Source organism: Panthera onca, chromosome A3 (genome assembly GCF_046562875.1).
Source record: "Panthera onca isolate mPanOnc1 chromosome A3, mPanOnc1 haplotype 2, whole genome shotgun sequence".
In the NCBI taxonomy this organism is placed as follows: domain Eukaryota; kingdom Metazoa; phylum Chordata; class Mammalia; order Carnivora; family Felidae; genus Panthera; species Panthera onca.
In genome coordinates, this window is record NC_138341.1 from 67,880,682 (window position 1) to 67,898,587 (window position 17,906).

At 36.3% G+C, this 17,906-nt stretch overlaps 1 protein-coding gene across 7 annotated transcripts in view; it reads left to right on the top strand.

The window, feature by feature from the left end:
- ASB3 (ankyrin repeat and SOCS box containing 3) overlaps positions 1-17,906 on the top strand; it is a 114,551-nt gene that overhangs the window by 42,807 nt on the left and 53,838 nt on the right. For all 7 annotated transcript variants that reach the window (XM_078444471.2, XM_060606092.3, XM_060606068.3 and 4 more), the window contains one exon: positions 4,194-4,352. In XM_078444471.2, coding sequence (XP_078300597.1) covers positions 4,194-4,352 — 159 coding nt within the window. The remainder of the gene's footprint in view (positions 1-4,193; positions 4,353-17,906) is intronic.

The following is a 17,906-nucleotide window of genomic DNA, read 5'->3' on the forward strand; positions in this document are numbered from 1 at the left end:
GTCAACTCTTGTTATTGCTGCCCAGGTGTCAGCTGGCTGGCATTGGTCCAGCTGACATGGCCCCAATCCTCAAGGTGCAGCCAAGAAAGAACTCACAAGTTGTCATTACAGAACCGAAGTGCCCATTATGGGTTTACCCATTATGAAGTCTTGAATGCCTTTACATTTAAATTTTCAGTAAGTAGAATAGAAGCAGAGACTGCTTTGCCCTCCAGTGAGAAATAAGTAGAGGTTAAGGCATTAAAAACAGTATTATGAGCCATTTTCCCAAGAATCCTTATAAAAGAAAGGATGAGAATGAGAGGATGGTTGTTGGTATTCCAGTACCAGATAGGTAAGGTCCCCTTGGTCCCTGGATACCAATTAAGGAGGGCAGTTTATCATTGAAACTTCCAAAACCAATTTATATTGGATCCTGAAAACTTTCTGAAAATGGTGTTTTGGAGACTTAATTTGTAACAACTGTGACAGTACATAAATTTTGTAATTCTGTTGAACCCCTTTGAGGGTTCAGGCCAGCTGTTTTATCCTTGTTTTACTGTTAAGGAAACTGCTGCAGAGAGTTTGAGTAATTTACCCAAAGAGTAATCCAATAGAGAACTGGTGGAGCCAGGATTACAGCCTAAATCTTCTAACTACAAATCCACTGCATTTGCTCCACCATGTAAGTTTCTTGGTCCAGTGGTTTTAGAGATAAACTATTCAAATGTATCTATCTATTTTTTTCTATAGGTGAAATCTTTTAAGATTTCAATTTAGTAGTTAACTGACTTCACTATTTTTCATCCTGCATGAGAAGGGCCTTTTCTTTTCTTTACTTCATAGATAATTGCACAGGAGTATTTTTTTCCCTTTCATAATAAGATGGGTGTGTGTGCAAATCACAAATGGTGGCCCTCAAATCATTCAGGTGGGAATTAAGCTCCCTTCCTTGGGGGGGGGGGGGGGAGTATTTACATAGATTATTGGATTTATCTGATACTTAGAATATTGCTTATTTCCCATTTATTTATTCAGTCATTTATATCTGCCTGGACTCGTGTATATTTATTTTATACATTGGGTTATAATCCAATATGATATTTATTTTGTTGCTCAAATTGTTCTAGGTTTCGTCATTGAGTGCTCTTTCAGATCGGCTCTTGTGTTTCTTTGGCATGTCCCATGTTTTGTTTTTTGAGCACTTTTTTACTTTCTTTACCTAGAAGATGGTCTAGGCTCATTTTGTATATTCTGTGTGCCCATCCTAGAATCAGCCATTTTCTTAGGAGCCCTGGTTCCTTTTATTGGAGAATAGTTCTCAAAACCAACATTTAGGCACTGATTGTGCTTGTTGCTACTGGTGTGTCACTGCTTTTAAGCCTTTTCAGCAGACAGAGCTAGGAAACATATTTATTATAACCCATGTGTATACACATACCTATAAGCATTTCAATATCCATCCATCTGTATTCTGTATTAAAGCTAAATATGAGTTCATGCTAATGTCTGGATTCTAATCCAGTACCGTTTGGTTCATTCTAGCCTTCCTCCTTCGCTTATCTGTAACCTCCCTTTTCAATAGTGAGAAAGCTGTCGCTATCTACCATTCCTTTGTTTATTTGAGCTTATTGTACATAGATAGTGGTTTCAGAATTGTTCATCTTTCCCCCTATGATAAACAACTTTACCAACTAGACTACAGTGTATATATACACTTCCTTTTGTCTTTAGCCTTACAGTTAGTTTCTGGTCATAAAACCATTTTCTAAAGTGTCATCCATTTGTAATCCAATTAGACACTTTTCTCACAGTTTCCATTCTATCCTGAGATTCCCTGACTGCACCCACCTGGTTGGTTGTTTTTTTTTCATTGCATACATTAAGTAAGTGTCACTCTTTGTGTTATACAGTTTTTTAAATGGCTATGATTAAGTCGTATCTCTCTTCTTTCTCAGTGGAAGAGAACATCCTTCCTTCTTTCCAAAACAAATTCCTCAGTATATCTAATGCAAGACTGGCCTAGGTCGGCTTCTTTTCAGCCATCATCTCTTAGTCTCATTTTGCTTCTGTGGCTCTTCCTCCTCTCCCTGATGGGCACCCTCCTCTCTGCCTTTGTATTATCACCACGTTGTTTTACTTATTCTAACTTTAAGACCTGGTTTAGTGTATGCAGTAAATCTAGTCTCCTCTTAGTACTTGCTTTCTTTATTTTTCTAACTTTGTTATTCTTACCTGTCCTCTCCATCTCTATCAACTTTAGTCACTTTATCAAGTATAATAAAAGCAACCAACCAAACCACAACAGGTGGTCTCACATTTTGATTAGAATTATAATAAATTTATTAATTATTTTGAGAGGAATGCACATCTTTATAATATTGAGATTTCCCATTTAGAAGCTGTCTATGTTTTGGCACCTGGATGGCTCAGTTGGTTAAGTGACTGACTTTGGCTCAGGTCATGATCTCCCAGTTGGTAGGTTCCAGCTGTGCTGACAGCTCAGAGCCTGGGGACTGCTTCAGATTCTGTGTCTCCCTGTCTGTCTGCACCTCTCTGGCTCACCCTCTGTCCCTCTCTCTTAAAAAAAAAAAAAAAAAAAAGAATAAAAAACGTTAAAAAAAAAAAAAAAGATTTAGAAGCTGTCTGTGTGGGGCACCTAGGTGGCTTAGTTGTTAAGCATCTGACTCTTGATTTTGGCTCAGTCATGATATCATGGTTCGTGGGATCAAGCCCCACATCAGGTTCTGTGCTGACAGCGTGGAGCCTGCTTGAGATTTATCTCTCTCTTTCTCTCTGCACCCCTCCTACCCCTGCTCACAGTCTCTCTCTCAAAATAAATAAATAAATAAATACTTAAAAAATAGAAGCTGTCTGTGTATCTATATATGTGTATGTGTTCCTAGTTTTTCTCTTAACTTCATAGTTTTGTGGATATCTGAATAAAGGTCAGTTTCTGACTAATCTGGGAAACACTGTTTTTGTGATATGAGCTTTAAAAATATAACTGCTCTATTTTGCAGTTTAATTGTGCATCTGTAAAGTTTGAGACTTGTAAACATTTTTTTAATTTTAAAAATTTATTTACGGTTTATTTTTGAGAGAGCAAGAGAGAGAGTGTGGGGCGGGGACAGAGAGAGGGGGACAGAGGATCAGAAGTGGGCTCTGTGCTGTCAGCACAGAGTCTGATGAGGGGCCTGAACTCACAAACTGTGAGATCATGACCTGGGCTGAAACCCAAGAATCAGATGCTTAACTGACTGAGCCACCCAGGTGCCCCAGAGTCACTTTCTAAAGTCACTTCATGTGACTTCAGTAGTTCATTTTGCTTTGGAATTACACAAAAATTAACGTAGCCATTATTTACGTAATTTTAATGTTACTAGAACCTTGAGATTTTCATAACAGATAAACCTCAAAAAACCTTAAAGTAGAAGTTGTATGCCACTGTTTGATTTCTTTGGAGTACATTTTATTATTTTAGAAATACAATCCTGAGTACTTCACTGTAGTCTTAAGTTAGAAAAGGAGTATTTTAAATTTTTTTTAACGTTTATTTTTTTGAGACAGAGAGAGACAGAGCATGAATGGGGGAGGGTCAGAGAGAGAGGGAGACACAGAATCTGAAGCAGGCTCCAGGCTCTGAGCTGTCAACCCAGAGCCCGACGCTGGGCTCGAACTCACAGACCGCGAAATCGTGACCTGAGCTGAAGTTGGACGCTTAACTGACTGAGCCACCCAGGCACCCCAGAAAAGGAGTATTTTAAACTACCCTCATTTTATTAGTTGAATACAAGAAAGTAATGCTTGACATGAGACCATTCCTCTCATGGAAACTCAGAAATTAAAAAAAAAATCAAATTGAGTATTATTTTAGTAAATCCTGCTTAAGCAAATCTTTGGTGCTGCATCCTCTTCAGATCTTCTTTTGTGTTATTTTTCAACTCCTGCCACTCCCCTTCCCTGCCCACCAAAAATTAGAGAATAGAAGATGAGTTTGTGGACAGAATTTGTGTGTAAGGAATACCAGGGAGCTGTTCACACTGTGACCCTTGTAGAACTTTTTCTTGATTTTCTAGAGAGTTTTAAAGTGAGACCTCCCGTTTCTAATTACAATTTAATATTTCATTAAATTCTTCTTGTAATCTTTACTTTTTAATCACAAGAAATAGTGGTACCTTGCAGTTGACTTTCTTATTTTTATGTTTACATAGATTCATCTGAAAACTACATTAAGACAAAGACATTTGAGGGCTTTTGTGCCTTGCATCTTGCTGCAAGTCAAGGACATTGGAAGATTGTACACATTCTTTTAGAAGCTGGGGCAGATCCTAATGCAACTACTTCAGAGGAAACCACGCCGCTGTTTTTAGGTGAAGTATGCTATTTTTGGTACAGATGCAGTTTTCTTTTTGTTTTTGCTTTTTGTTTTGGCGCTTAATCCCCGCCCCCCCCCCCCCCCCCCCCCAAGCTGTTGTGCTTACAGTATGTTCTTTGGCAAACATTATACTGCCACCTCTTTCATTCTGAAACCAAAAAGTTATCTTTAAAGGTTTCTCTCTTCTTTTCCATCCTTGGGTGATAGCATCTGGGAATATCTTTAAGTATTTATTTAAAGTTGTAAAATTTGTTCTGTATTGTAGTCATCATCATCGTTGTTCTCAAATTGTTCTGAATACTACAGATAGCTTAAATTGTAGCAGTAGTTATAAGATTACCTGTGAACATTTTGTTTGCTTTTGCTTTTTGTTTGTGTTAAGAAATTGAGAAGATTTTATGGAAGAAATCACCAGCTAATCCTTTAATGACAGTTAATTTGTTGCCTGTATGAGTCACTATTCAGACTTCTTCAATTATGGACTATTTTTAATTTTGTAAGGACAAAGTTCAAATTCTAACGGACACACTTCCACTTTTTCTTTTCTTCCTCCCTCCTTCCCTTTGATCCTCTTTTTTTCCTGTTTGATCCTATTTGTTGTTAGGTACATTGAGGCCATAAAGTTAAGTGGAAAATGAGAAAATTAAGAGAATAAAACATTTGTGTAGAATCAGTGTATCTGGACTAGAGTTTTGGTCCTACCGTATGTAATTTGTAAGTTCATTTATTTACTGTATGCTTTTGTTTCCCCGCTTATAAAATGAAAGTAATAGTACCTATCTAGTTTTTATTTGACTGAGAATAAAATGAGATGCCTGTGAATGTAGCTCATTCCTTTTAAGCATAATATATACTTAAAATTTATATATAGTAAAATTTATTCTTTTTAGTGTATAGTTCTATGCGTTTTGATGTATGCATCAAATGTGTACATCTCACATCTATGATTTTGATGTATGTATAATGTGTAACGACAATAATAGTCAAGAAACTGGACAGTCCCATCACCCTCATACCAAATTCCATCATGCTGCCTATTTTTAATTTTTTTTTTAATGTTTACTTATTTTGGGGGGAGACACACACACACACACACACACACACACAGTCCGAGTGGGGAGGGGCAGAGAGAGGGAGACACAGAATCCAAAGCAGGCTCCAGCTCTGAGCTGTCAGCACAGAGCCTGATGAAGGGCTAGAACTCACGAGCTGTGAGATCATGACCTGAGCTGAAGTCAGATGCTCAACTACTGAGCCACCCAGGTGCCCCGGGCTACTTATTTTTAATGAATCTCCCCACCCCCCTTCACCCTTAACAACCACTGATCTATTTTCCTCCCTGTATTTTGCTTTTTTTGCAGAATGTCATATATAACATATATATACATAACATATATTTTGCAGCATATAACCTTTAACTTAGCATAATGCTTTTGAGATGCGTACATATTGCATTATCAGTAATTCCTTTTTATTGCTAAGAAGTATTCTATTATATAAATGTAACACAGTTTATCCATTTACCAGTTGATAGACATTTGAGTTGTTTTCAGTGTTTGGTGATTATGAATAAATTGCTACAAACATTTGCATGCAGGTTTTGTTTGAATATAAGTTTTAATTTTTCTTGAATTAATACCTAGGATTGTTGGATCATGTGGTAAGTGTATGTTTAACTTTGGAAAACAATTCAGAAGTTTCTTATAAAGTGACTATACAGTTTGTATTCCCTCCAGTAATGTTTGAGAGCTTCAGTTGCTACACATTCTCCCTGACACTTAGTACTGACATTTTTTTTTTTTTTGCTTTTAATGGCATCTCATTGTGGTTTTAATTTGAACTTTTCCTGATTGCTAATGATATTGAACATCTCTGATGTGATTATTTTCCATTTTTCCTTTTTTCACCCATTCCTTTTATGTTTGGGTATTTTTTTTTTTTTTTTTTTAATATTTTCAGACTTATGGAAATGTTTTCACGGTACAAGGGATTCTCATATACTTTTCACCCAAATCGTGTTCTTTTGCTCTTTTTTACTTGATTATTTTATTTCTTCTATTTATCCATATATTTTTTCTGAACCTTTTGAGATTAAATTACAGGCATAATGTTTCTTAAAAAAATTTTTTTTTAATGTTTATTTAATTTTGAGAGAGAGCCAGCGCATGAGAGGGGGGAGGGACAGAGAGAGAGGGAGACAAAGAATTTGAAACAGGCTCCAGGCCCTGAGCTGTCAGCACAGAGACAGACATGGGGCTTTCCAGATTTTTTTCTTGTGGTTGACTTCAAGTTTCATAGTGTTGAAAATATGCATGGTTTGATCTCAGTCCTTTTGTACTTCTTGAGGGATGATTTGTGGCCTACTGTGTGATCTGTTTTGGAGCATGTTCCATGTACACTTGAGAAAAATGTATTCTGCTGCTTCTGGATGAAATGTTTTGAATAACTGTTAAGTCCATCAGGTCCAGTGTATCTTTCGAAGCTGTTGTTTCCTTGTTGATTTTTCTACTTAGATGATCTGTCCATTGTTGTAAATAGGGTGTTAAAACCCCCTACTATTAGATTATTATTGATAAGTTTCTTTGTGTTTGTCATTAATTGATTTATATATTTGGGTGTTTCGAGTTGGGGGCATAAATATTTAAAATTGTTAGCTTTTCTGGGTGAATAGACCCCTCAATTATTATATAGTGCCCTTCTTTATTTCTTGTTACAGTCTTAAAATCTAGTTTGTCTGATATAAGTATGGCTACTCTGGCTTTTTTTTGGCATCCATTTGCATGACAGGTGGTTCTCCATCCCCTTACTTTCAATCTCCCGGTCTTTAGGTGTAAAATGAGTCTCTTGTAGGCAGCATATAGATGGATCTTGTTTTTTTTTAAATTTATTTTTTCCATTCTGATACCCTATGTCTTTTGATTGGAGTATTTCGTCCATTTATATTCAGAGTGATTATTGAAAGATATGAATTTAGTGCCATTGTATTGCCTGTGGAGTTGGTGTTTCTGGTGATGATCTTCGGTCCTTTCTAGTCTTGTTGCTTTTGGTCTTTTTTTTTCTCTACTCAACGAGTTCCCCTTAAAATTTCTTGCAGGGCTGGTTTTAGTGGTCATGAACTCCTTTTTGTCTGAGTTTTTGTTTGAGAAATTGTTTACCTCTCCTTGTAGTGTGAATGACAGTCTTGCTGGATAAAGAATTCTTTCTTGGCTGCATTTTTTCTCCCCCATTCAGCACATTGAATATATCCTGCCACTCCTTACTGGCCTGCCAACTTTCTGGGGACACATCTGCTGTGAACCCAGTCTGTCTTCCCTTGTAAGTTAAGGACTTATTCTCCCTTGTTGCTTTCAGGATTCTTTCCTTGTGTGTGTATTTTGTGAATTTAACTATGATATACCTTGGTGATTGTCAGCTTTTGTTGAATTTAATGGGAGTTCTCTGTGCTTCTTGGATTTTGATATCTGTGTCCTTCCTCAGATTAGGGAAGTTTTCATCTATAATTTGTTGGAGTAAACCTGCCCCTTTTCTCTCTCACCTACTGGGACTCCCTATGATACAAATGTTATTCTATTTTGATAAGTTGCTGAGTTCCCTAAGTCTACCTGTGTAATCCATTACCTTTCTTTTATTTCCCTCTTTTCAGCTTTGTTATTTTCCATAATTTTATCTTTTCTATCACTGATTTGCTCCTCTGCTTTGTCCATCCTCATTTTTATGGCCTCTCTTTGGGTTTGTGTCTTGGTTATAGCATTTTTAATTTTGGCCTGATGAGATTTTAGTTCTTTTATCTCTGCAGAAAAGGATTCTCTAGTGCATTCTATGGTTTTTTTTTCCAAGCCTAGCTAGTATCCTTATAATTGTTGTTTTAAATTGTAGTTTAGACATCTTATATGTGTATTGATTAAATAGTTGGCCTATAGCTATACTTCTTGTTCATTCTTTTGGGTTGAATTTCTCCATCTCATCTTTTTGTCCAGAAAAGAGAAGAAGAAAAAAGAAAGAAAGAAGCAAACAAAAACAAAACAACCCCCCCCCCCCCAAAACAAAACAAAACAAAACAAAAAAACTAGTTCCTGGATGTGTTTGGTCTGCTTGCTAAAAGAATCTAGATCCAGGGGTATCTGGGTGTCTCAGTTGGTTAAGTGTCAGACTCTTGGTTTGGGCTCAGGTCGTGTTCTCACAGTTTATGAGTTCAAGAGCTCTATTGGGCTCTGCTGAAGTGTGGAGCCTCCTTGGGATTCTGTGTGTCCTCTCTCTGCTTCTCCCTCACTCACATGTTCTGTCTCTCTCAGAAATAAATGAACATTAAAAAAAAAAAAATTAAAAAAAGAATCTAGATCCAAGTAAATAAATAAATAAAATGGAAATGAAAAAACCAAGTATTTAAAAATAAAAATTAATAAAAAATTAAAAAAAGAACTAAAAAAAAGAAATGGAAAAAGATAAACATTTAGAGAATAAAAGTAAAAAGGAAGCTGGATTCTATTTCCCCTAGAGCTGAGGCTTTGCAGCACTCTATGATCAGTAGACTTGGTAGGAGCTAGTTTGTCCTGGTCTTCTGGGGGAGGGGCCTGTTGCCCTGATTCTCAGGTGAACTTCCCCCTTTGGAGATCCATCTGCAGGGTTCAGGGGGTTGGGGCTTGGTGTAAATGGCTCTGGCCTCCAGTAGATGGTGCTGTTTTTTGCTCCCAGAAGGCTTTCAGTGCTGATCGGTTGGATGAATATGGTAGTGCCTCGCTCTATAGCCCTGGAGCTGAAAGTTCCTACCCCCCCCCCCCTAGTTTTCACAGAATCCTCACAGAAAAGCAGTCAGTCACCCTTCTTGTCCCCAGTTTATGTCAGAACCCTGTGTTCACCTTGCCTATGTCTGAGTTTTTGTTTTTTTTGTTTTTTTTTTTTGTTTTTTTTTAATCTTTGGCGCATGACTGAGTTAAAAAACTCCACATTTTACAGGGGCGCCTGGGTGGCGCAGTCGGTTAAGCGGCCGACTTCAGCCAGGTCACGATCTCACGGTCCGTGAGTTCGAGCCCCGCGTCAGGCTCTGAGCCCCGCGTCAGGCGCTGGGCTGATGGCTCGGAGCCTGGAGCCTGTTTCCGATTCTGTGTCTCCCTCTCTCTCTCTGCCCCTCCCCCGTTCATGCTCTGTCTCTCTCTGTCCCAAAAATAAATAAAAAAAAAAAAAAACTCCACATTTTAGGGACTCCAGGAGCTTGGAACCTTGCTGTTCCTCTGGGGGGGAGGGTCTTGCAGTGCTTTTGCCTGTTTGTCTGCTGTGTAAAGAAGGTGATCGTATGATCTGCAGTGGTTTGGAGTTTATGGAAGGCAGCAGAAAGTCAGCATCCTAGCTTGCTGTCCTCAGCTGGAATCCATGCTTCAGTGACTGGGAACAGTGCAGCATCTTGGTGCCACCCTTCTGGTGATCCAGGGGATCCTCAGTCCATGCTGTCACTCTTGGGGCTCCACCCGATCTCGCCAGCCTAGCACCTTTACGCCGGGCACTCCCCCATGGTAGCTAGCGGACTTCTAAAAGTTCAGATTATGCACTCTGCTGCTTATGATACTTTGCAGTAGCCTCTGTAAGCAGGCTCCCTCCCCGTCACCATACCCTCAATTATATCTTCCCCAAGTCAACTGTCTGCATATCCTACCTTCCAAAACGTGGTCACTTTTCTACTTGCAGGTTTTGTTTTCTTAGACCTCCTATTATTGGGTGTTCAGAATGATTTGATAACTATCTAGCTGTGTTCAAGGGACAAGACAAGCTTAGGGTCCTACCTCCTACCTCTGCCATCTTAACTCCTCCCACCAGGATCACTTATTTAATTTAGTTGTTATGTCTCTTTAGCCTCCTGTAATCAGATTTTTCTCTGTTTTTCTTTTACAATTTTAACTTTTTTCTTTTTTTTTTTTTTTTAACATTTTTTGAAGATTTCAGGTCATTCATTTTGCACAGTGTTTTTCATTTTGGGTTTGTCTGATGTTTTGTCTGATGTCTGAGGTTTTTTTCTTGATAGCGTTCTGGTTATGTATTTCTGGCAGGAATATCAAAGACATGAAATGGTATCTTAGTGTATCTTATTAGGAAGAATATGACTCATTACTGGTACTGTTAATTTATGATAAAGTGTTTTGAATATGTGAAACTTATCATTATAAAGATGTTTTGGGGCGCCTGGGTGGCTCAGTCGGTTAAGTGTCCGACTTCGGCTCAGGTAATGATCTCACGGTCTGTGAGTTCGAGTCCCGCGTCGGGCTCTGTGCTGACAGTGCAGAGCCTAGAGCCTGTTTCGGATTCTGTGTCTCCCTCTCTCTCTCTGAAAATCCCCCACTCATGCTCTGTCTCTCTCTGTCTCAAAAATAAATAAACGTTAAAAAAAATTTTTTTTTTAAGTAAAAAAAAAAAAAAAGATGTTTCATGGAAGCCTTGCTGTAATATTTGATTTCTTAGAGGGGAGATTGCTTTTTATATAGTTTTTTTTTTTTTCCACATGCACAGTTAATGGATATTGTGTATATAACTGCATAGTAAGCTTTCATTGTGGCCTAGCCATGTGCAGTCTCTATTTGAGTCTCTATTTGAGCTCTATTTGAGCTGTCTGTAAGAAATCTACCATACAAGGGCGCTTGAGTGGCTCAGTCGGGTAAGTGTCCAACTTCAGCTCAGGTCATGATCTTGCCCTTCCTGAGTTCGAGCCCCCATCTCAGGCTCTGTGCTGACAGCCCTGAGCCTGGCCAGGCTTTGGATTCTGTGTCTCCCCCTCTCTCTATCTGCCTCTCTCCCATTCACATTTTGTCTCTCTCTCAAAAATAAACATTAAAAGAAAATGAAAAAAAAAAAGAAATCTGCCATATAGAGGAGTGAACAAAATTAATTAAGTCCTGTAAAGGAGATAGACGTAAAGTGTTCAAACTATTAAAAGAAAGCAGTACAGATCACGTTGGGATAAAAGAGGACGATTTTTTGAGCAGAGTGTTGTATACCAAACCCTGTGTCAGGTGTGTTACATGAATTAGCTAATTTAATTTTTACCATGATTCTCTAAGATATGTTCTATTATTATATCTGCTTTTACATAGATGAAGAAGACATAAAAACACTGTACTGAGGATCAGAAGAACTGTATTCGAGTCTTGATCCTACTATTGTCTGCATATGGGTTAGAAGAACACTTTCTTAATTGATTTGATGAGCTATTAATAGATATTCATTGACAAAAGTGTTCCTGATCAACCTGTGCTTGGGAAATACCATGTACTATATTACCCCATGTAGGAAAATAAGAAACAAACAAACAAACAAACATTTGTTCTGTAGTTTAATGTGTCTATCCAGAGAGAAGTGTCTTCTGTGCTCTGACATCCTATCTTAGTGTCTTCATAGCTCTTCTCACTGACTGCATTTATTGTATTTATTTGCTTTTTTGTTAATTGTCCTCTTTACTAGAAAGAATGCTCCATGAGAGCAGGCATTTTTTTTTATCTTGTTCACTGTTGTAACTTCCAGATCAGGCTTGGTATATGGTGGCAGTTAGTAATTTGTTGGGTGAATGAAAATCTCTCTCAGGCCTATTATAAAACAACAGTTGTTTTAACTTTAACCCAGAATTTTGAAATGTATTTGACCATAATATTCTTTTTCTTTGTGGAACACTTAGTAAAATCTCAAAGAACATTAGCGTTCCATGGAACTATTTGAGAAATGCTAGTTTGGTCATTTAGTTTACACTTTCAAAATATAATGATCCTGGTTTATGAAATTCAGCATTGTTCCTACTTATATAAATATTTGGAGAAAATTAGAGATGCAGAGTTTTTAGTGATTTCTATTTTAGGATATAGTTAACTTGTAATTTTTTATGTTAATGAAAGAACAGTTGCTAGGATAATTCAAACCAGTTAATAACTTCAAATCACTTATTTTTAGTAACAGGTTTTATTTAGTTTATTTGGCTGCAAACTGACTATCCTAATTATGTTTTATATTGTCTACTACAAAAAATAATTGGACTTAAGCAGGAGGTTAACCCCGAGGAGATATAGTACAGGCAGTACTTTTATATATTCAAGTACAGCGTCAATTGTAGTAGGTCCTTGTTTGGAAAGAAGAGTATTTTCTTAGAAAGGAAAGGTATAGCTTTAACTTTTGCAGAAACGCTAGTCAGAGAATGGACATATGACTTTTTAGTTAGGTGATCTGTGCTCCAGTGTCTTCTTGCCCCATAAATAATATGATAAACTTAAGCAACCTGCTTTGCTTACCTGTATATACCTTTTTCAAATAACTGTAGTGATCCATGTTTCAATCTATAATGGAAGAGATTCTTTCATTAAAACAAAATGTAGGACACTTAAAGGTTTGCAACAGACTATAGATGATAATGTTTTGATTTGAAGAAGAGTGGCTGGACCACCTGAACATAAGTGAGGAAGGGACTGCCCATCTGGTGTAGCTTGCTTTACCATCTGTAGGTTTGTCTTCCAAAACTGTTCTTTGCTGGAACTTTGAAGTATGTTGTCCTCTAGCTGCAAGGGAAGCTATATTCTCATGCATGTTGTAGTACCTGTTCTGATGGCCCAGTTACCACCTAGACTGTTGATGGAGGTTATAAATATAAACCTGGAGGATCAAGAGGTAGGAAATGAATATAGAACTACAGAAACTTGAGAGGTGACTGGAAAAGTCATTGACATCAGGGATGTTCGAGTATGACTGAACTGAACACTAAATGTAGAGCACAAATTTACTCCTCCACTGTTTATAATGAGAACATCTTCTCTACACACAACTCCCCATGATTTTTATAAAAATAAGTTCAAAAGGGAGCTTTTCAGTTTGATAGCAGTAGGAATCGAAATGAGAAAACCTCGCAAGAAAAGGGAAATTCATGAAGCTTCTCCTTATCTTTCCATGTGAAAATTGTCATTGAACATTTTTGCTAACATGCAGTTTAAAGTTTATATATTATCAACAGTCTGCTCCCTTAATTTCTTTTCTTTACCCTTATCTTCTCTCCCCACTCCCTTTTCTCTTGCCTCATAAATGCATACATAGTAAATATTCTAAGGATAGATTCGTCAAACTGCTTTGGGAATAAGAATATCCTTATTCATAAATATAGTAGATTCTAACTGAAAACCCAGCTAATTATATAGTACATAGGTTTTCTTTTTATTTTGCTATGTATAAAATAACACTGGTGAATTGGAGGCTCAAATCCAATCCAAAGTGACTTCACAGAACAAGTTTTATGGGAACTGCACAGCATGCAGTTTTGGCTTTTGATTGATTGTTTTCCATTTTTTGTTCTTCTGTGTCTCTGCTTATTCTGTGTAACCTTCAATGTTAAACATAGCAGGAATGCCTAATAAGAATAAAGTGTTTTATAAATAGTGTTATGTGAGGCTGCGTATTTCAGTATTTAACTGTGAAGTGTGTCATACTTTAAGCTCACGGGCATATCTTTAACCCTGACTCCGCTGATATATTCCAGAATTGAAAAAAACACAACATATTTCACTTTTCACTAGTATTTTCATGAATCATTGATCATTGATAGGGATAATTTTTTAGGTGCAAGCAATTTTGAGGTTTAGAATTTGTATATTTAGTACATATTAAACGTTATCTTTGGAGTTCTTAGATTTTTCAACAGAAAGATTAATTATCCTCTTCAGGGATTGTAATTTAAGCATTTTTACTTGAGGGCATGTTCTTGAAAATGTGAATTTGAGTTTTCCCAGATCAAAAGTATGGTGTTCACCAAAAAGGCATATTTTAAAAATGTTAATTTCATGTTCTGTTCACTTTCATACTCTTCTGTGTTTTAAGACAGTATCTTTTTGATTCTTAAGTAAGCAATTATGAAACTAGGATATTATCTTTCTTATGTTTACCTTTGTTCAATTAAATCTGTTTATATAATCTGTGTTAGTCATTTTGATAAATTTAAGCTTCTAACTTTTAAAGATGAGGAAATCATTATCCTTATATTGTCCCTATATAACTTTTTTTTTCTCTCTTCGATTCCCAACTTTTGTTAGTTCAATATCATATTTGCATGTTAGTGGAAATGACACTTTACATCCTGTTCTGTTATGGTATCTTAATTCCTTCATTTAATTTTATTCTTAGTTCTGTAGTTAAATAGCTTAGAAGTTTATCACCAATTACTTTGCCATGGCTTTCCTAGCCCTACTTGGCTAACTAAATTCTTCCTTTAATAGGGTCCTCTAAAAGGACACATGGAACTAATGCTCCTTGAGTTTTACATGTTCATAATTGAATAATGATTTTGTATTTGGACAGCAGTTTGATTGGATGTATAATCCTTGGGTCATACTTCTTTAAAAAGTTTTAAAATAGTGATCTGTTATGTTCTAGAGTTGAAGTTGGAGGCCAGCCTAATTTTCTTTTCTTTTTTTTTTGGTGACAGTATTTTTGCATGTCTGTTCTGTATCAGATTTTTTTTCCTGAGACACAGTGTGCCCTTTCAATAGACCTATTTATATTTATTTAGTAATTTCTATACCCAGTGTGGGGCTTGATCCCACGACTCAGAGATTAAGAGTCACACACTCTTCTGATTGAACCAGCCAGGCACACCCCTTCAATAGATTTAGATGTTCTTTATTTTTGGTAATTCTTTTTGGAATTATGTCTTTAAATATTTGTCTGTTCTGTTATGATGGTTTTCTTGGGCTCCAATTATTCATATATTGGATATCCCATCTGTTTTTATATCTATTCCCCTCTCTAATACTCATTTAAAAAATTTTAACTTTTCCTTTTTTTTTTTTAATCCTCTGTGTTCGTTTTCACAAAAGTTTATTCTCTATAGTGTTTCTTCCAGTTTCAACTGCATTTCTGTGATTTAGTTTTCTAAGTCTTTTCTAAATTGTCCAAGTTTATATTACACAATTTCTTATCACCTAGCCTTCTTTTACTTGAGCTCTTATATCTTAGTGATATGACTTTTTTCCTTAACTTTTTTCTTTTTTAAATTTACAGCAAAAGGTTAACTGTAATTTTTGTTACTTGGTGGCAAGTAAAGAGGGTTTTTTTTGGGGGGGGTCTACTAACAGTTTTTCCTGTAATTTTATCTCCTTTTTTGTAACTTCATGTGGATTTCTGCTTGTTCTTTTGTGATAACTCATCTGGAAATGTTGGTTTTCTGAGATCAGTTATTTTCAGGAGATTTTAAAAGAAAAGAGCTAGAGCTACATTTCAGACTAGCTAGTATTCCTTTTGACTCGGGGTTTTTGGTTGTTGAGTTCATTTAGTTATTATTTTTTTACCAGTCAGTGGACACAGGCATCTGTGGGATTTTGCAGTGCAGTTTCCCTTCTCTGGAAGCTGAGACAGACTACTGTTGCAAATATAGTTTCTTTGTATGATTCCTTGTCAGGCCTGGTTCTTCTGACTTTCAGATTTCAACTGGGTGTAGGGCTGTTCTGCTGTTAGTCCATAAATCCTATCCCTCTGCTGGGAATTTATGTTTTGCAACATACCTTTGAGGAGTTTACTTTGCTAGCTTTTTCTGAGATGTGCAGCTGAGACATCTTTTCTCCCTTTCCTCCCTTAAGTACCCAGGATTTTAACCTCCTTTCTTTCAGAAGCTTTTATACCATTTTTTTGCCTGGAGTTTTAGCTGGATCCCAGTTTTGCTAAAAATGGAGAGTGTGTTTTTATTTCTTAATTTCGTTGCTGATTTTTGGACTAATTGCTTTTGGATACTTTCTAAGAAGAGTAAGGGGATGCTTTCTAAGAAGAGTAAGGGAAATTTATGGCCCAGTATTAAAATTGAAAGTCCATATTAATTTTTAAAGTAGAACAAAAGTTCTTGATTTCAGTGTTTTGCAGTAATGTAACCCCTGTAACCCCCACCCCACCCATACAGTGCAATCTGTTTTCTTTAGGTACCATTGACTAATGCTACTCAGAATGTCAGTTTGTTTATACAAGGTACTTAAGCTAATGCTTCTTTTATCAGAGAAGTCTTATTTTAAGAAAAATGTCAGCTGAACTAAACAGTATGCTTAGGGACATAATTGATTCACATTCTGGTCAAACCTTACAGGGTTGAGGATTGGGAACAGTTTGCATATTGAGTATCACTGCTCTACATTATGTGTGTATGGCTGTCAAACTTTATCACTTTATACATAGTTAATGCAATTGTCTCTTCGTTCTTCATACTTAGTATTGCCTTTGACCAATTAATTGTATATGGTCTTCCCTGGTTAGTATGGCTGAAATAGAAGTGCTGTTTCTATATAAATAGGAGTCCTTGGGATGAAGGATAGTTTGGCATATACTTTTTCTCTGATAGGAACTCTTCAGTGTAATGATTCATTTCTCTAAGTCATAACATGGAGCTCATACTTACCACCATACAGAGGTGGTAAGGAGAATACTGTAATATGAATGTTCAAAAATGTGAATTGGAGAATTACAGAAGATGGTAGAATTCAGTATTATAGCTCTAGAAGATGTGATTTTAGGGGTATTCTATGTAAATAACATGTTTATCTTGATTCTGTTGCTGAGGAAACATGGAAAAATAACATATAATAAGATGGTGGAATTTTATTTTTTTGTCAAAGACTTTCATCTGATTGAAGGATGTGTTTTTCTGGATATGGTCTTTCATGTCTAACTGACCATTGGAATTCTCTCTTTCTGTCAGAAACCATGAGATATGTCAGTGTCAACATGTAGAATTAGATTGAGATATTGGCTACAACTTTTTTGTTATATTCTTAACATGATGGATTTTGCCCTTGAGGTCATGGTTTTTCCCATTAGTGTGTATCTTTCAGCTTGTTAGTCATTGGGCAGACATGAAGAACTTGGTAAGAAACTTTATAATAATAATGAAGTTACATCTTTTTCTAAAGTTTTCTAAGTAATTAAAAATTTTTCTAAATATCAATAAAATACTACATTTGAGACTAAAGATTCATGGCCAAGACATATGGGATTCTATCTGAATTTATAAAGAAAATGTTTTGAAATTATGCATTTGATCTTAGTGAGAAAGTCTTACTTTATAACCATTCTGATTATAAACTTTAATTATGAAATAAATAGCTGTGAGCAGTGCTACTTACCCAGTGAGGTTCTTGAAAGAATTCTGCATCCTTGCCAGTCACATTACTAAAGTGAATTATTTCAAGAATGTCACTGATTATAACTAATGTTTGCTATTATTGGATTTAGTATAGTATGTTAATAGTTCTTCCGTCTTGGGTATAGATAAAACCTTGGAAAAACATCAACTCTGAAGTCATATAGAATAAATTAGCTATTAAAAAAAAAAAGAAAAAGAAAATTCCTTTGTCATTGCAATCTGGTTTCTTTCCTAGTGCCACCAGATGTCAGTGTAACCACAGGACCGGAGAAATACTGCAGTAGATAAATGCCTTCTGAATGTTCTAAGTGTATAAAAAAAGTTGTATATGTATTAGGTATACAATGGAAATATGATTTTATTATTGAATTGCATAGAAAAATGAAGTGCATAATGGAGAATAGAGTACATGTAGAACTT